The 20,452-nt window shown below is 42.5% G+C and overlaps 1 protein-coding gene across 2 annotated transcripts in view; it reads left to right on the forward strand.

Annotated features, from left to right (window-relative positions):
- The first annotated feature begins 2,211 nt into the window (after nucleotides 1–2,211).
- APOM (apolipoprotein M) overlaps nucleotides 2,212–20,452 on the forward strand; it is a 38,471-nt gene continuing 20,230 nt past the window's right edge. The window contains exons 1-5 of one of the 2 annotated variants that reach the window (XM_077483115.1): nucleotides 2,212–2,439; nucleotides 6,196–6,353; nucleotides 11,534–11,607; nucleotides 11,697–11,795; nucleotides 16,963–17,061. In XM_077483115.1, the coding sequence (XP_077339241.1) occupies nucleotides 2,326–2,439; nucleotides 6,196–6,353; nucleotides 11,534–11,607; nucleotides 11,697–11,795; nucleotides 16,963–17,061 (544 nt within the window). In that variant the 5' untranslated portion in view covers nucleotides 2,212–2,325. The remainder of the gene's footprint in view (nucleotides 2,440–6,195; nucleotides 6,354–11,533; nucleotides 11,608–11,696; nucleotides 11,796–16,962; nucleotides 17,062–20,452) is intronic. The other variant, XM_077483124.1, reaches the window with a different exon arrangement.

The raw sequence follows: 20,452 nt of genomic DNA on the forward strand, positions 1-20,452 counted from the left end.
TAATAATTTTACATACTGTCCCTGGTTTTACTGAGGCTGGCAACCTTGATGGGGCCCCCTAGTGGCATGGGCCCCTCGGGCGGTGCCCGAGTGGCTCAATGGTCAGTCCGCCCCTGGGTCCCATTGACTTCAATGGGTGAGTTTTACAGACTTTGGCAGTAGTCTCTCAAACTCGCTAAGCCAAGTCAAATTTCCTGTCCCTTACCTATTTAAGAACTGTCAAACGGCAGAGCAGGCATTCGGAGGTTAATCTTCGTTGCGGGTGCAGCGTTTTTTTGTTTTTTTTGTGTCCAGTGGTGAGGCAGGCGTCGTGATTGACGATGAATCTTCATTGGGGGACATTGTTTTTTTATTTATTTTTTAATAAAGGAATTGTTGAAAACTGCCTCCTGTCTTTATTTATTTTTGACGAGAGTTCTTACATGAACCAAACCAGGGCAGTGTTCGGCCCAACTGTATGAATGGTATTATAATATGTATACTCCAGTACTGGGTTTCAAAAGTTGTATGTGTCCGGTGATAGGATATACATATATCAATCAACTCTGAATCACCTATGTCTCCACAGGGCAACCTCACATCAAAGATGTATAAATCCTTATCGGTCCTGAGGAAGCGGTGAATTAGTGAAACAAGTAGACCTAGAGCTCTTCTAAGGATACACATCAAGACTATGACAAATTTCTTTGTAACAATACTTTTAGATGTTTTCCACAATGTTATACTAGAATTTTAATTTATATACAATAAAATCCTTATTTTGTGTATATATATATGTTGGATATATGTTGGATTTTATTATCTTTGGTGGTCATCAGTGGTATATTCAAAGTCCCACCTAAATTGGTCCTACTATCCATTGACTCACTAGCTTACACAGGATTTTCCTTCCCTCTGGCTGAATGGAGCAGAGACGGGGGGGGGATAAAGAAATGTAAGTATATGCTGCAGTGCTGGGGATGGCTAAATAAAGTGAATCTGCTTATCTGCCCTGCATGGGACAAGCAAGTTCACTTTAAAAACTAGGGACCATTCCTGTTTAAAGTTTTCATGGTTGGAACCTTCCAAACCCCAGGACAGTTTGATTTCCCAGCTCCATCCCCCTGTCTTAGCCCTTGTACACATGGTCGGAGATTCCAACAACCAAATCCATCGGATTTTGTCCGTCGGATTTTGTCCGACAGATCTTGTCCAAAACTGTTGCATACACACGGTCGGACAAAGTTGTCGGAAAATCCGATCGTTCAGAACGTGATGACGTAATTTCGTTACGATGGGACTACGTTCAGGCTAGTAGCCAATAGCTTTTATGTAGGAATTTGATCTGAGCATGCGTGGCACTTGGTCCGATCCGAATTCTCTACACATGATCGGAGTATGTCCGATCGGACCAGTTTGTCGGAAAATATTTCCAGCAAGTTGGAAAATTTGGTCCGACAGATATTCCGACGGAAACAGTCCGATGCATACCACACATAGTTGGATTATCCGACAAAATGGTCCGATAGGACACATTCCGACGGATTCTCCGACCGTGTGTACAAGGGCATAGACTTTTTGAGAAAATCTCAATCTTCATGTTGAAATTTGCATATAAGTAAATTCATATAGAATGGATAAAGAGGAATCTTTTACAGTGGAGGGGTAGACCTCCACAATAGGATCTGAGCAATGAGGTCCCTATAAGGAAATCAGTGGGGAGTTTAACCCAACAAACTCCACACAAAACATTCATTTTGGATAAACTTGTCCTCTGAAAGTTTTTACATTTAGCTAGTGTTCTTTGGCTTTTTTGAATGTCAGAAGCTATATGGTACTGTAGCTGCTGACTTTTAAAATACACATACCAGGTCAAAAAGTCTAACTCTGTCTTCCAAGAACCAGAGGTGGTGGGGGGAGTAGCCAGTGGTAGCCAATGTGAGAAACGAGGAAGTGGGAGCAAGTACCTGCTGGAAAAGGTACTTGCTACTCCCCCAAAAAATACCAAATGTGCAAAAAGTAGGGGGGAGGGATAGGGATCTGCACTGGCTAATATGTGGGTGAAGGTTCATTTTAAGCCTTGTTCCGAGAACAGGGTCTTCCATTGTCACAATCATTGAACTGACCATCCACCCCTCTATGAACACTAGGAGAGAGCTCTAGTTAATGATTTCCAGATGCAGAGAACAAGGGTCTCTGAGTGGGAAAAATAAACAAAAAGTGAAAAAAGAGCAAGGTTCTGAGAGATAACAGGAGAGAGCAGAGGCACAAGGAGGGCAGAAGAGTCATTTACCAAGAGACTGCTTGCCACAATATTGTAGCCATCGTGGAGAGACCATCATAGACATGTTCAACACTGCTTGGCGTTATTTCCTCTACCTATATGGCCTGGCCATCGACTCCCTCTCCGTCTGTGAACACAGTGACCAGCTCTCAGCATCACACATCAATAGGACCCAGGTAACCAACAAATCATTCAGCTAGAGAGACATAAAATGAAATAACGGTCCTCGTGTTTTGTGATGGACTAAATTAGCTCAGTTGGGTATGGACAGACTCCGAATAGTGGCACTGGTGAGACCCTAGATTTTTTTGTGATGGTGGTGATTGGCTTTTTAGGATGGAGTAGGTAGAGAAGTTTTAATACAAACAAAACACTGCTGAGATGTTAGGCAGACTGATTAAAACTCCAAAACAATGCAAAATTTTAGGGCATTTTAATTACCAGCATTTTTTGTTTTAGTTTTGGATAGAGTTGGGAAGGGCTAAAACCCCTTTTAGATAATTATTTTGCTTTCTGTGACCCAATCGGGTGATCTACCTTCACTTCCTGTCCCAGAGATGCAATAAAGGAAAATTCTCTATAGTGATGGGTACTCTCCTTTTAGACAGTTGCCACCATAATCTGTATGCATTGCAAGATGTAACCTTAGCTCTTGTTTTGGCAACAATTTTCTATCACTTTCTGCATGGTTCTAAGCCAGCCCCCCCCCCTGTTTTTTTATTTTCTAAATAGGTTCCTTTAAACTAGTGCATTGTTGGTTCACTTACCTTTTCCTTCGATTTCCCTTCTAAATGTTTTTTTCTTTGTTTTCTTTGTCTGAATTTCTCACTTCCTGTTCCTCCTCAGTAAGCTATTCTGACTGACTAAACACCGCTCGGATGATGGTGTGAAGTTTATTGAGGAGAAACAGGAAGTGAGAAATTCAGACAAAGAAAAAAAAAACATTTAAAAGGGAAATCATGGAAAAGGTAAGTGAACCAACAATGCAGTAGCTCAAAGGAACCTATTTAGAAAATAAAAAACAAAGCTTTACAATCCCTTTAAAACCTGAGATTTTCTGACGTGTTGGGATCTCTGTGCAACTAATTTCCGTTTGTTTCTTTTTCTATAGAGAAATTAAAATAATTCTATTTAAAAATGGACATTTATGGTATAATATTTAATTTTTTGGCTTCATGGCAAATGACAAGTTCATTGTGCTTGCTTTTGGCACAGGAGCATCACCACAGCAAATTTTTGTCTCTAGTTCTCAACCTAACCGTACCTCAACCTCAACTATTTTAGCCCAATTTCAACAAAATCCTATTTGTACCACTAATCTATAATTTAATTAATCTATAATTAATTAATTAATTTCATTTCATTTAATTAATCTATAATTTAATTTAACCTCCCTATCTCTACTAACCTCTCACACTAACATCCTAACCTACCTAAGCAATCAGCCTAACTGCTAAAGCTTATCTTTATCTATTCCTCAAACCTAAAGCCAGATACTGGTAGAACTTTACTAGAAAATAGTTGTTTTCAAAATGTTCATTCATAGTTCTAATGGTTTAGATCAAATCAATGATCATTTCCAACCACAATTACAGGGAAAAGGAGAAGGATGTAAAAAAAAATATATTTTTTATGTGATTGAATGACATTTGAAATCACATTCTGACCATCCTGAAACTGAATGATAAAAATCGCAACATTGTCATAGCAATCAAGCAAACATTTCCAGGACTTTCACGCAAAATTTGTATACACGATAGTGGTGTTGTTGAATGCTCTTGAAATGATCTTTAAAATTTAACCATGTATGGCCAGCTTAACTCTACCCTTTTTTCCCCTAAGCATAACTTGTCTAAAACAGTAGAAATTATTGTAATGCCAATATTCGCTACATCCTGGAAAGTTCTTCCACCAAAACAAGGCTGTGCTGTAATAAATCAGCACGTAAAATTGTTGTCAAAAATTGGAAATGTGTGTGTGTGTGGTGCACACAGTTAAATCATTTACCACCTTGCAACACTGACCCCTCCGAAAGAGGTCTGTTTTTCTCTTTACCCAGCAATCTAGTAATGGAGCTACTATCAATGGAGGTCTTGAAGGTTTACACATGGTGTACCTCTTGTACTACCTGACCTGTCAATAGATTAGATAAGGGTGCACAGCAGAGTCAACAAATCTACACAATATCCTACATTACCATTTTTTTTGAAACCTCAAGCAACACTGACCCCTGAGAGCAAAGGTGGAATACAACAAACTCTATGTTCTTTATGCTCCATGGAGCATACTCAGAAGTATAAAGGGTTATGGGTTGGGTTCCACGTGGATTTATCACATTGGATACCAGAAAGATCCACAAGCAAGGCACCCGATTATAGCTTTGTGTGCAACAGTAAAGCAGGCCATAGATTATGTCATTTTCTTTCCTGCAACATCAGGCTTTAGACTAGGATGAGACCTTGTAAGGGAATGCTAAAGTGGTTCCTTAATAGGCACAGGGATGAGGTTCGGGTTTGCAATGAATTCCCTGGGATACAAGAGGTTTGTGAATCACTAACTTTTGTCCGAAAACTTTGCAGATTTTCCACCCGAAATAAGGAACAGCCTATAATGCAGTGCATAGCCTTTGCCCTATAAGCTATGTTAGGGGGAGTTTACAATACAGCATTGTGTAGGGAAAGATACGTTTTTTACATTTTTTTATTATTTTTTATTTATTATACGTTTCCATTTACATAACATAATCTAAAAATAAAAATTTGTGCAAGTAAAGTTCTCAGAAATACAATTTTCCTCTGCCATACAGATTAAGATGGGGAGTTAATATGAATTCCAGGTATGGCAATTATTACATAGTTACATTGGTCCAGGACCAATGTAACTATATACTGTATACACCATACCTGGCCAATGCCCATGGAAGCTGGAAATTACTCTAGTAATCACCGCTTCTACACACAAGGTTGCTTACTTAGCATAAGCATTGCATTTTCCCAATAAATGCAAAGCATTCTCTGATTGTTTGAGGTGGATAGGCGGGGTGGGGATCTCCACCTTGTTCAATCAGAGAACATTTTGCATTCATTGAGAAAATGGAAAGTGATTCCTGAATGGTGCCCATGTTGAGTGCTGACCTCCTGGGTTCAGTAAGCTGAAGTTCCCCCACTCTGGATGGAACCAAAAGGCTAGTAGTAGCGGGATCCCACAGGGTTGACCAAGCTGTAAAAATTTCCATACTTGCAATTAAGCTTTAATGTTTAGCATAGTTAAGCTTGTCTTTAGTGTGCTGGCAGATTTCAGTATCAGTTGTAAACTAGATTTGTACATGGTCTATCTTAACAAAAGGGTAAAGATCTAGAAACTTGGCTTCTCTATTTTATGTTAATAAGGGGAAACTTGGTGTGTTCAGAATAGCTTGTAGTCAGCCCAATGCCTGCTCCAAACACCTAGAAAGTTAGAAAATATTTTTTAAATTATTTTTTGGCATGCTGCGTGAACGGGAACACATAAAAACACAGTGGGTTTTTTTTTTTCAAATATAACTGTAAATGTGGAAATACGCTTTAAATTATGAGCCAGCCAAGAGGCCGGTTTCCAACCTTGTGTTCACTTTATAACTGCTCATCTTGTCATACAAGTGTATGGGAATGAAAAAACTTGTTAAGGTAGGCTAAATGCAGGTCAGAAGGCAGTCAACTACACTTGTTAATGAATTATGAATGATCTCAAAGCATTGTTGACACTGGCTCATAACATATCATGTATTATTGTATACTATCTGGGGACCTCAAAATAGATTCTGGGATCCTGTTTTAATACCCTGCCCACAAATTGTGTACTTGTGTTGTAAATAAAAACTTGGAGGCCTCACAATGAGATCTCCATGATTAATATTTTGACCAATGGTTGACTTTATATTAAACTCCTGGCAGTTCCCATTGCAGTACATGGGGAGGTGGCACTTCTTGGCTGCGGCAGCACATCATGGAAGCCAGGAGCTGGAGATTTTCAAGGTTATGGATAACGCCCGATTCAATGTCCAGGAAAGCACAGAGAGAGAGAAACTGGAGTTCACTGCATCCATCAGAGTGTGAGATAAACCGTATGTCTTTATCACCCTATCCCTGCTCTTTTTCTGTTATCTTCTATCTGCTCCACAGAGGGGGTCAATCGAATGTAGGATGAGATTGTTGCATGATACAATTATTTATCAAATATATCACAATGTAAAGACCATAGAAGATGGGGACAGTATGTTGTAGAGGATGATCCCCATGCTCTTTGATGAGTCAGCATCTTCTGTTGATGTCATAATTCACTTACTCCTATAGCACCTCCTGGGTCAAAGATACATTTTCCATGAGTCCTCTAGAAAAAAAAAATGCCCAACTAGGCATGTTGGGTGATGCAACTGATTGCATCCCCCTAAGTGTCACTAGTTAAAACCCTTAATGACCAGCATTAGGACAAAGGTTTGCATGTATCCATGAAAATGTACAGTAAAATGTAGTATGTACTGTACAGATTCCAAATGAAGAGTGTTCATACTCATATTCCCTTGTCCCACCATTCACATTCTATCATTTTTTTGGTTCAAAAACCTTCACATTTGAGATTTCGGGGTGTGTTTGATGCCTGGTCCCCCGCTGTGCTCTGTGGTTCCTTTCCATCAGCCCCGACATCACTACAAAACACAATGAAGTAGGGATAAGTGGAAGGTACCACTGCGTTCAGCAGGGGACATAGGCATCAGCAAGCGTTGAATGGATGGTTCTTGAATAGAGTTAAGATCCGAGAAACGGGAGACAGGACAGTCAATTATAAACTTTTTTCATTTTTTTTTTCATAAGCATTTTATTGAAATTTTACAAAGGTACAAAGTACATTCCGTACAGAGAAATAGCACATAATCCAAAAACTGGATATGCTGTTCACATATATTTAGATGAAACCACAAATAATTCAGTACATTTGGTAATGCGCAAGCAAGTGAAATAAGTCTAGGTTCACATCTATGCGATTGCGTTTGATCCGTTTTCCAGGCACGTTTTTCAGTGCATTTTGCATTTTTAAACCAGCGTTTTTGATGCTGTTTTCATGCATTTTAGCTTTTTTTCTCTTTAAATGCACTGTAAAACACAATGTATAAAGCTGGTTGCTAAGGAAGGGGCCGGTAAGCTGGCTGCCACTTCCCTAACAACCGATGAGTCATTAGCTGTCAGCGGGGTTCCTGCTGAAAGCTGAATTAAAAATAAAAAAATTTGCCGTCCAAAAAATTCGCGAAAAAATGCTGTGGGGTCCCCCCCCCCAGGTCCATATAAGGCCCTTCGGGTCCAGTATAGATTTGGAGGAGATCTCCCCCCCCCCCCCTCGCCAAAAAAAAAAAACGTGTGGGTTCACCCCAATATCCATACCAGACCCTTATCCGAGCATGCCGCCCGGCAGGTCAGGAAAGGGAGGGGATGTGGGAGGGGATGAGGAAGGAAAAGAGGGAGGGGTCGAGGGAGGGGATGAGCGAGCGCCCCCTCCCTCCTGAACCATACCATGCCCTCAACATGGAGGGAATGGGTGCTTTGGGACGGGGGGGCTCTGCAGCCCCCCACCCCAAATCACCTTGCCCCAGGTTGATGAGGACAAGGGCCTCTTCCCGACAGCCATAGCCGGTGGTTTCCGGGGGCTTGCTAGCAGGGGGCTTTTTGGAATCTGGAATCCCCCTTTAATAAGGGAACCCCCAGTTCCCGGCCCCCCACCCTATGTGAATGGGTATCGGGTACATCATACCCCTACCCATTCACCAAAAAGGCAGTGAAAAGTAAAAAAAAAACAAGAGCCAGTTTTTGACAATTCCTTTATTAGTAAAATAGCTCTGAGCCGCCGTCTCTCCCGGTGTGGTCTCTCCCAGTGGCCTTGTCTTATTCCGCCACCGTTTTTTTCCTGGTGTCGTCTTTTTCCTCGCCGCCGCCGCTTTCTTCCTCCTCGTGTCACCATCTTCTTCTTATTCTTCCTTGTTGCCCCCGGTTACACGCTAAAAATTAAAAAAAGCTGATCTCGTCTTCCTCCATTGTTATGTTCCTCGCTGTTCGGCGCCTCTTATATAGGCATGGGGTGTTCCCATCCAATGACGTTGCCCGGAGAGCCCGCCCCTTGTGAAACGCAAGCGTTGAACTAGTACCATAGGAAACCATGTTAAATGGACTGTAGTGCGTTTCTGCAAAATGCAAAATACACTAAAAAACGCATAGGTGTGAACGTAGGGTAAGATGAACAAAAAAAAGTTTGACCAACAACTGGGAATTGTTAAACAAGAGCAAGTAGCTCTGTTCACACGTCCGGCCACAGTTTCAGCACAATTTTTATAGAGAAGGCTGCCGGTTCACGTCATGCAAATTGGATGCGGTTTAAAACGTATCCAATTCACATATACAGTATGTGAACCCAGCCTAAGACAGAACAGAAGCTTTTATTTTGCAGGTCGTACGTTTTAAAAAAAAAATTTACTTAGCAATAAAGTATTTTCAAAGGGAATGTATACTGGTTTCATGCATATATTCTTTCCTTTATTTTCTATAAAAATTATATTTTTAAATTATTCAGGTAAATGTAAAATAATGTATGTTATTATTTTGTATTCTTTTGTTAGGTCAGCAGATGGTACTTTAGGATCTTTATCATATGGCCTTACTTACCTCTAAAAAAGACTGCTGTTTACAGACTTCAACAGCTTCAACTGAAATTTACTTACACAGGTGGACTGTGACTGATCAGCAGCAATTCTTCCCTCATGTGAAGGAAGAAAAAGGGGCCTAAAGGCAGGCAACCACTGCTGTTCTGCATCTTCAGCTAGCAAATAGTGCTCTGAGAATCCTTTGTCATTAAATGTTTATTTGTTAGATAAATAAATAAATAAATATAATAGTAAAAAACTGTTTAAAAATGTAAAACATTGAGTGTCATTCAACCCCAGAAGTAGAGTGAAAATGAATTGCAGATTGGAACTAGAGGTAATATGAGTACTGCAGGGAAAGGTGATCTCACTACTGCTCAGCTTCATACAAGAAGGGCAATGATTCTGCAGCATAGAGCCGTGACTTTTAAGGAAAGCTGCAACAAGTAAAATGCTGACTTAGCTAGGAGGGATTAGTCACATTCAGCTGGACTTGTCTTGTAATGTTGAGATGTTTCACCACCATTCCAAGTGGCTCCGTCATTTCTAATGAATGTACATGAACATATCCAAGTATATATAGCCACGCATGTAACTCTGTAACCTTAAAGTGTTTCCAAACACAAGAAAAAGCTATGACTATATTCAACTCACCTCCTTAGATGTGGTGGCTGCGTTAGTTTTTTTTTTAGGATTTTTAAAAAAAGTATCTTCAGCTGAAGATTCTGCCAGTAACACAACTTCTGTCCTAGGGTGACAAGCTCTCTCACTGTATTATATTAAAAGAGAAGTTTTTTTTTTTTGTTTTTTTAATCATACTTAATAGGTGCATGCAGTATCGATCTGATGCTGCATCTGTACCCTGCCATCTCTAACGGTGAGAACTGAGCAATCAAACACAGCTGATCGTTCCGTTCTCCCCGCCACTCTGAGCAGAGAGCTAATGACTGTCAGTCACCGCTCTCTGCGCTGTTTTTTTTTAAAATTTTCCTTACACCCGATTGGGTATTCTGTAGAAAGTACAGCAAAGAAATGTTATATCCTTTGGTACTACTAATAAACAACTCTTTTTCATACAATATTGACAAATTTTTTCACTTTGCTGTCTAAAAACCGCACTCTGGGGGAACCGTTCTCCCTTGTGTTCTTTAGAAAGTGAAGCTTTACCGCATTCACTAAGCTCTGGGGAAAATTATTGCAATGGCAGCAAATAGGAGGTGTTTATTGTTAGGGTTTGCATACACTTTAATCCAATCACCGCAAAATGTGTAAAGGCAATGCTGGTTGCAGAAAAATGATAAGAGCCTGTGAAATCACTCATTCTATGCATGAAGGTAAAAAACCTTCAGTGTGCAGCTTTCCCCCAGCCCCCCTCCCCACCCAAATACTTACCTGAGCCAGATCCCGATCCAGCAATGTGCACGAGAGCAGCTGCTCTCCCGGCTCTCTCCTTCCTCACTGACTCAGACACAGCAATGGGAGCCAATGGCTCAATCAGTGAAGAGGGGCAGGGCTGAGCTTTTCTTCTGTGTGTCTTATGAACACACACACCAAGGAGCACTCTGCAGGGAGGAGGAGCCAGGAGCACTGGAGGGGGACCTGAGAAGAGGATGATCGGGGCTGCTCTGTGCAAAACCAACTGCACAGAGCAGGTAAGTATATCTTATTTGTTATTTAAAAAAAAAAAAAAATTGAGCCTTTGGTATCACTTTAAAGTGTCAAGTGTTGTCAATCGACCAGGGTATTAAAATACCATTATATGGGTGACAGACGGTGTTAAAGGGGTCCCCAACCATTTAGGAATGCCTGTTCCAGTTTTACATAGCTGATCTCTTTCAATCTTTTTACAAACCGGTTGTCCCCTCTGTCCATAATACACACCTCAGTGCTATTGATAACCTACTTCTGAAAATGCTAGTTGCCTGACAGGCATGCACATTTTGGGTCACTGACGTGTAAGATACATGTAGCCATTAAACTCACAACTCTTTATTTACATATTTTTTCTTGGTCAGTATTTTAGAATACATTAAAGCCATTTAATCAATATGACAGTCAGGCAACCAGCATTAGAGTGAGAGTGGCAGTGGCAGCGTGCTCCAAATTAATTAAAATTTTTGTTTAAAGTGGTTGTAAACCTCAGACATAAAATATGAACAAGGCATACCCCTCTACAGTGTGTACTTGTCTCAATTAAGAGCACTGAATGTCATTTCTGTCTGCTGCCTCCTTCCTCTGATATCAGCATGAGTCACTTCTGACAAGTTTTCCTGACACCAAGAGAAAAAAGGTGACGGGGAGATCAGGCCGATTGACAGCCACAGCTCTGTGCCTGTAAACTGTGAGCTGATTTCTTCCAATCGGCTCTCAGAGCTCTCATCACTGAGCTCTGCATAGTGTAACTTCAGCTTTCCGTCCCCTTAATTCTGACAGCTCAGTCAAGCTGTATAAATTCTGCACTTTGAACACTTCACTGAGCATATGTAAGTGTTACAGGGGTACTTATAAAGTTGTAATTTGACATAGAAACTAATTCTTCTACCTGGTATTTGTATTCTGTGTTGTGTCTGTTGGTCATCCATTTACACTGGTCTCTGTCTCTCTAGTATGGATGGGTCGTGTGTTCCGCGTAAGTGGGTTTATCTCCTAAATGAGGGCAGCACAGAACTCCGGACTGAAGGTCAGTGATCAACAGTGCAATACAAATAAATCCCATCTTATCTGAATTAAAGTGCTCACTCCCCAATTTTAATTGTATCCTGTCGGCAGGACATCCAGACAGACTGACCGAGCTGTTTTCGTGTCATTGCCCCGATTGCATCATCCTGAAGGAAACCGATAACAGCACCAACAGGCTTCTCCTCTACTGTAAGTGAATTAAGGCAATACAGAAAAATGGCTAACCAACCTACCTGCCCAAGTCCATGTGGAAGATTGGTAGGAGTTCCACCTTAGTGTCTTGCCACATGTGGTTGTAAGGGAGGAACATCTGTATTTCAGGAATTGCTCAAGGCTGCTCTATTGCTCAGGAACTGTCTTCCTAGGTCCACTAGAAAACTGACACTTCCAGGAGTGTTGACCTCCTTGGTCCCCTTCAGCTCTCAGTGGTTCCCTACGCTGACCCCCCTTGTCACTATTGTGTCATGTAATGATGTGGAGGTGGTAGCAGGAGGAACCAATAAGATCTGGGGGAAACTCAGGGGAATTTCCCGGAAATGTTGGTTTTCCAGCAGACGTTGGTGGACCATTTCTCAGAAATGGAGCATAGATTAACCATGCAAGCAACTGAAGGGTATGTATATAAACCAGTGGCGGCTGGTGGTATTTTTTTGGACCCACACCCACAGCCACAGACAACCCCCCACCCCCCGGTCGGTATTCATTCCCTATTGTCACACAATAGCCCCCCGAGACCACACTTTTTGAAGACTATTAGAGCCTCTGGGTCTAATCACGTGCTTAAAAAAATAAATAAATATGATTGGAATCCATGTGTCCGGCGCCTCGCATTACAGACCGCCACTGATATAAACCTTTGTTTTACAGGTAGATCATTTCCTGGAAAATATAGTATAGCTACAAAGGCCAATATAAAGACCAATTCCATCTTTTCCTTAATTTTTTTTTATAATACTGAGGTCCAGCAGGTATGAGAATACAAAAGCAGCTCTGGGCAGGGCAGGACTTAGGGTGGTGGGGGCCCCTGGGCTTGAGTCACTTTCGGGCCCTACCTTCTATACATTACCATATTTATCAGCATATAACATGCACCCCAAGTTTAGGAGGGAATTTTAAGTAAAAAAAAAACTTAGGAGGGAAGTTTAAGGAAAAAACTTACATTTAAATGCTCATCATCAATTCAGCCTTATCAGTGTCCATCTGCAGCCTTGCCCAATGTCATTGCAGCCTTGTCAGTGTAGCCTTGTCATTTGCAGCCTTGCCCCATTGTCATTTGCATGTCCTGTGTATCTCAGCAGCCCTCGGGTCCTCTCGGCAGCTCTCGGGTCGGAGCCGAGAGTAGCCAAGTGTACTCAACTCGGCTCACAGTCACACCCAGTCCCTGTGTTATGTCCATCATAGGGCAGTACTGGGCATGACTGTGAGTGGAGCCGAGTCGAGTACACTCTGCTATGTATCTGGGCAGGGCCCAGAGTCCTGTGTATTTCGGCAGCTCTCGGGTCCTCTCGGCGGTGAAATGACATATTCGGCGACTACTTAGATCTTGAATTTTAAAAGCAGCGGCAACCCTGCTCATCGTTTACTAATCTGACAGAAGTTCGCTGCTTTTAAAATTCAACATCTAAGTAGTCAGACGGAGTTGTAAGTACTATATTTCACTACATACTAACTTTAATGTTATAAATAAGTCTAAAATGAAAAACTCCAGTGGGTGTAACAACATGTCCGCTTTACCCCTTCTTAGTGTATCCTTACTGTGGACGAGTTCGGGGTGTAGCAAGATGGCGGCAACGGAATGTCACTTCCGTAGCAAACTGAGATGGGTAACCTAATATTACAGCGGATCTCCTGAGCGGAGATGAGAGTAGCCAAGTGTACTTGGCTTGGCTCACAGTCATGCCCAGTCCCTGTGTTATGTACATCATAGGGTGAGACTGGGCGTGACTGTGAGCGGAGCGAGCCGAGTACACTCGGCTATGTATCTTGGCGGGGCCCCCTATTGGACGGGGCCCATGGGCTTGAGCCCAGTCAAGCCCAATGGTAAGTCCGGCCCTGGCCCTGGGGCTGATCCTTGTTTTGCCTGAGCTCCTGTGGTCCTGAACATCACTGTGCTAACAGACCTACAGAAAGACTACAGAAAAAAAAGGTAGGGCAGAGGGTGGGGGTAGGACTGGAGTTGGGCTTTAATGGACTTGTAAAGGCAGAAGATTTTATTTTATTTTTTTAAACTTAATGCATTCTCTAAAATAGAACTATAGGCATATTGTTTTTTTTTTTCATTTTGGATAGAGTAAGGGAGGGTTATAACCCCTGCCATTTTTTCTGCCTTCTGTGTCCCTTTGGGGATATTTCACTTCCTTAACCATAGACAAAACTGGGGAGAGGAAATTCCTGCAAATTAAGGGAATCCCATGGGGCCCCAAGGTCACTAGAACTAGTGCCCCCATTGCAGTGGCGGCCGGTGCTCAATATTTGGGGGGGGGGGGCAGCAAACTAACACCCCACCTAGGGTTGCCACCTCATCCTTTTAAACCCGAACACATAGGTACTGTGGCTGATTAATGTGGTAATTACACTCACTTGGTGCCTTATCAGCTTTAACCACTTAAGGACTGAGCCTCTTTCTGAGATTTGTTAAAAACTGTTTTTTTTTCCTAGAAAATTACTTAGAACCCCCAAACATATACTTTTTTTTTCTAACCCCCTAAAGAATAAAATGGCGGTCGTTGCAATACTTTCTGTCATACCGTATTTGCGCAGCAGTCTTACAAGCGCACTTTTTTTGGGGAAAAAATACACCTTTTTTTATTAAAAAATAAGACAACAGTAAAGTTAGCCCAATTTTTTTTTTATATCGTGAAAGATAATGTTGCGCCAAGAAAATTGATACCAACATGTCACACTTAAAAATTGCGCCCGCTCGTGGAATGAAGACAAACTTTTATCCTTAAAAATCTCCATAGGCGCTTTTTAAAAAATCCTACAGGTTGCATGTTTTGAGTTACAGAGCAGGTCTAGGGCTAGAATTATTGCTCTCGCTCTTGCTCACATGTGTGGTTTGAACACTGTTTTCACATGCGGGCGCTACTCACGTATGCGTTCGCTTCTGCACGCGAGTTCGGCGGGACAGGGCACGTTTACATTTTTTTTCTTATTTATATTACCTTTTATTTTTTATTTTTACAATGTTCTTTAAAAAAAAGAAAAAATGGTGTCACTTTTATTCCTATTATGTATACATCCCTTGTAATAGAAAAAACGCATGACAAGACCTCCTAAATATGAGATCTGGGATCAAAAAGACCTCAGATCTAATATTTACACTAAAAAATAAATAAATAAAAAATGTTGTCATTTGGGAAAAAAAAAAAAAATGGCCCTTTAAGAGCTATGGAGGCGGAAGTGATGGTTTGACGTTGCTTCCGCCCTGCAATGGTATGGAGATGGATGGGGGCCATCTTCCCCTCACTCGTCTCCATACCCAGAAAGCAAAAGGATCCGATCGCCTCCGCCATTACCGACGGCTCCAGTAAGCGGCACCGGAGAGCGGCAGGAGGGGGGGCTTCCACTGCGAATCCGCCGCAGAGACCACTATTATCGGAAACCAGACCGCCTGCCGAAGAAGAGGATACAACGGTTATGGCAGCTGGCTGCTGCCATAACAAAATATCCCTCTTCAAAGTTAGGACGTATATTGGCGTGCGGTGGTCCATAAGTGGTTAAATTAGTCTCAGAACCTTAAAGAAGTTTTTAACTACCTCCCACCCCCATAGACAAATGACAGTGAGCACTTTAATTCTGGGATGACATCATATGAAGTTGCCCCAGTCTTACAGCTCTTGAGCGCCTGCGGGGGCACCCATTGCAGTGATCGCGGGCACGCTGTGTCCCTGGGACATGGCGTGACCCCGATCTCGGTAAAGAGCCAATGACGCAGTTCTTTACCTATGTGATCAGGTGATCACATGTAAACAAGAAAGTGCCGGTAATCAGCTCTCCTCACCTCACACTGACAGAGTGCGAGGAGAGAATCAGATCAGAAGCATTTCCTCGCAGGGAAGACCTTTACAGATAATCAGTGCCCTGATTATCAGTGCAGCCCCAACAGTGCCCAGCAGTGATGCCAATCTGTGCCCATCAGTGATGGCAATCAGTGCCGCCTTTCAGTGCCGTCTATCCGTGCCCATCAGTGCCACCTATCAGTGCCCATCAGTACAGCATATTAGTGCCTCCTCATCAGTGCCGACTCATCCATGCACATCAGTAAGGCTCGGTTCACACAGGGGCGGCACGACTTGCAGCGCGACTCACAGACGCGACCTGCACACGACTTCAGCGGCAACTTGCAAAACGACTTCTGTATAGAAGTCAATGCAAGTCGCCTGAAGTCGCCCCAAAAGTAGTACAGGAACCTTTTTTCTAAGTCGGAGCGACTTGAGTCGCTCCTATTAGAACGGTTCCATAGTACAGAACGGAGCGCGACTTGTCAGGCGGCTAAGTCGCCTGGACAAGTCGCCCCTGTGTGAACCGAGCCTGAAGGGGAAAAATTACTTATTTACAAAATTTTCGCAAAAAAACCCAAAAAACCCAGAGGTGGTTAAATAACACTAAGCCTGGGCTCACACATGTGTGGTGCGAATTGAAGCTTGGGTTTCCCTGTTCAGCGTTTCATGTCAGTTTTTGATTAGTATTAGCTCAGGATTGCTTCAGTATCAGCTCAGGATTGCATCTGTATTTTATCCTGTTCACAACGGAACACATCTGCGAATCAGATGCGTGCCCATAGAAGATAACGGGCCTGAATTCGCACCTGAGCTGGACCGCACTGCCTAGAAAACGCACACGTTTTTTGTGCGATGCGGAGTGCGAATGCACCGCAGATATGTGAACCAGCCTCATTAAAATGAATGTATTTTGAAATGTCCTGCGAATTGGATGCGGTGTAAGCCGCATCTAATTCGCATAGGTGTGAACGGGGCCTTAAAGAAAGCTCTATTTGTGTGAAAAAAATAAAAAAAATAAAAATAAACACGCAATTGTCATTCAAAGTGCAACAGCGCTGAAAGCTGAAAATTGGTCTGGCCAGGAAGGGGGTGAAAGTTCTCGGTACTGAAGCGGTTAAACTTTGTGTAGAGTCACAAAATAGCGGAGGGGGGAGGTTATATATAAGGATTTTCAAGGTGTCAGTCAGTGGACTGCATATTAAAAAATACGTTCACACCTCAAGGAAGAAAGTAAAAGTACACATTGCTTATGTCTACAGGTATCAACAGATTCTGAAACGATTCTAACTTTCGGGAAGATTAAAAGTGTGCGTTACTCACCAATCACCTTGTCCCCTTTCTTCCTTCCTCAGCTCGCACCCCGCAGTTAGAAGAAGGCTGCATTGATGAGTTCAAGCGCAAATCTGATTGTGAAGGCTACAAAGACATTCTATTGATTCCTCAGACTCTAGGTAATGGTTCCACCAATGATTATACATGATAAGTGATCGATGAGGATCCATTTGATTATGAGAGTTTGTGAGAGTAAATCTGGTTATATGAAAAGTGACGTAAAGATGTTTTCTGGCAAGATGTGGTCATACAAATAAACAGGCAGCTTCTCTGCTTAGTAAGGCATTGTGGTACCGTCTTTCCCCGAAAGTAAGACATCCTTCGAAAATAAGACCTACTTACAGTTTTGCCTCTCGCTGTAATATAAGGCATCCCCCGATAATAAGGCATCCCCTGATAATAAGGCCTCCCCGATAATAAGGCCTCCCTGATAATAAGGCTCCTGAAGCTACCGTAAGGCATCTGACTCCTCTGGACCACAACGGTGGGCGCGGCCACGCAGCTCACTGATTGGCCGCAGCGCAGCCGGAGCTGTTCAGGCAGGTACGAGGTCTCTTTAAATCAGTGAGCTGCGGCCAGCTCTCTGGATGACGAGTGACATCACTTGTCATAAGAGAGCCCGCCCTGCCGCCAGGACAAGCTGCCACCTTCTGCCGCCTGCTGCTCGCTCTGCCCTGACGGAGTCTGGCTGACTCACAATTAGACAGTGAGTGGGTCGCGTGGGGCAGGAGTCGGGCACATTGTGTGGAATCTGGCCGCCACAGACACACAGGGGTAACTTAGGTGGAGGGGAAATGTCTGATAAAGGTGGGGGATGTCTGATGAAAGGGGGGGGGGTGTCTGGTGCAGATGAGAGGGGGGGACTAAATTATCCACTGGCACAGGGGTTCACTTAAAATGACACACGGTGGATTATAGGGGGGGGGGATCAAAATGGCACAGGAGGATCAGAGGGGGGGGGGGGGGAATCAATAAATGTGTGCCGTATTCATCTTCATGGAAATATAAGACATCCCCTGAAAATAAGACCTAGCACATCCTTGGGAGCAAAAATTAACAGACACTGTCTTATTTTTGGGGAAACAGGGTAAGTAAAATAAAATACATAACTAGGAATGTTGGCACTCTAGCCACGGTGTTTGCATCGATGGCCTCTTGCATGAGTTGTTCAACCGCACCTCATTTTCTGATCACACCACACCTTATGTAGTATCATAAAATGAACATAGGGTGTGTGTGAGTTTATGAGGTTAGATTTTCACCCCAGTGAGCAGTCTTGACCCAACTTGCTATCTGCTGCACTGGCATCGTGCCACCCAACCTTCGTCCTCAGGGATTATTTTTACCATAATGTGCCTTGGGGGGCCAGGGTCTATGAAAGCATGGCTGGAAGGGTAGCACCAAGCATTTCTTTTTCCATCTTCTGTTGGATTCTGGATATTTACACCTAAACTTAGCCAAATAACTTTAGGGATAGAATGTTTTTTTATTTTTTTTCAAAAAAAATGTATTGAGAAAAGAAAAGGGTACATTACAAATGGGTGAACAGTACGTACAAAATTTTTCTCATTTTGAAAATTTACAGGCTATATAATAGCAATATATTGAGCAACAATTGGTGCCAGGGCACCGTCCCATGGGATAGAATGGTTTTGAGAGGAGTCACAAGAACCTTTAGTTAAAAAAAATGAAACATCTCTTCTTTCTTTTGTTTTCTGGGCCTGTACAAAAAAAAAAAAAAGTAGAGCAGACTCGGTTTGCCTTCCGTGATAAATTCTAGTAGTAGTTTTAAACTAAAACAAATACAAGAGCTTGAAAAATAAGCAGAAGCATGCACAAAGGCTGTCATTATTTAGGTATGCTGTTTGACAGTGTTCCTACGTCATGCTAGTCCAGTAATTCAAGGAATGATAAGCTCTCATGACCTAAATTCAGAAAAATCTCACCCTACAGAACCAGCCTGACCAGGGCTAATGCTATGATAACCTCCATCTCTCTAGTATACCACCCCAGCTGTCAACGTAAAGATGACTTATATCAGGGATATACAATTAGTGGACCTCCAGCTGTTGCAAAACTACAAGTCCCATCATGCCTCTGCCTCTGGGTGTCATGCTTGTGGCTGTCAGAGTCTTGCTATGCCTCATGGGACTTGTAGTTTTGCAACAGCTGGAGGTCCACTAATTGCATATCCCTGATTTATATGATTAAAGTGGAAGTAAAGGCTAACTATAAGTTTTGTTAAAATGCTGCCTCTCCTTCCTCCTACTGATGCTGTGCACCCTGTATAAGAAAGGGCAGCGTAACTACCTCTTTATCAAGCTGCTCCAGTGTGGTCACCTGATTGAGAAGCTTTGCTTGAGAAAGGGGAATACGCCCGGAAACGCGTAGCCACGCCAACCTACGCGTGCCGTCATCTCGGCCACTTCTGGCCGCCACCTGCTTCCTCCTTGTGGTTCACCTGGGCCTCCAACCACAAATAAACAGTCGTTTATTTCTGATTCCTTGCTCCTACTGCATCACTTCCTGTGAAGCTACATAATAGAGGCATCCACTGGAGTCGAGAAGTATGCCACCTATTCTTTTTTTATGAGAATTCATGTTTCATATAACCACATGAGAGTGCAATACTGTTTTAAATTTACCCCCTTAATTACAAATAAATGCTATCCTGAGAGTGGTGCTCTCCCTTTTTTGCGTTTCCTTTCCCCAATGCCCATTGAAGGTACTGGAGAGACAGTCCCCTGCTGAACATCCTGCTTATTGTTATGCGGTACCCAGGTACTTCAGATGTGAGTGTAATACTCATTTAATTTATCACATTTATCACACATACAGTGTCTCACAAAAGTGAGTACACCCTTCACAATTTTGTAAATATTTTATTATATATTTTCATGTGGGAACACTTTGCTACAATGTAAAGTAGTGAGTATACAGCTTGTATAACAGTGTAAATTTGCTGTCTCCTCAAATTAACTCAACACACAGCCATTAATGTCTAAACCACTGGCAACAAAAGTGAGTACACCCCTAAGTGAAAATGTCCAAATTGGGCCCAAAGTGTCGATATTTTGTGTGGCCACCATTATTTTCCAGCACTGCCTTAACCCTCTTGGACATGGAGTTCACCAAAGCTTCACGGGTTGCCACTGGAGTCCTTTTCCACTCCTCCATGATGACATCACAGAGCTGGTGGATGTTAGAGACCTTGCGCTCCTCCACATTCCGTTTGAGGATGCCCCACATTGTAGCGCATTAATAAAAAGTTACTTCTACAGATCTCTTTCAAACAGCCTATGCAGCATGGGTAGGAGGAGGGGAAGCCAACATTTATAACAACACATACACTATAATGCCAAAAGTATTGGGACCCACCCTCCAAATCATTGGATTCAGATGTTTCAATAACCTCCATGGCCACAGGTGTATACAATCAAGCACTAAGACATGCAAACTTCTACAAACATTTGTAAAATAATGGGTTTCTCTCAGAAACTCAGTAACTTC

This window comes from Lithobates pipiens, unplaced genomic scaffold (genome assembly GCF_037356315.1).
Source record: "Lithobates pipiens isolate NorthernLeopardFrog02 unplaced genomic scaffold, aLitPip1_a1.2 Scaffold_1, whole genome shotgun sequence".
Classification (NCBI taxonomy): Eukaryota; Metazoa; Chordata; class Amphibia; order Anura; family Ranidae; genus Lithobates; species Lithobates pipiens.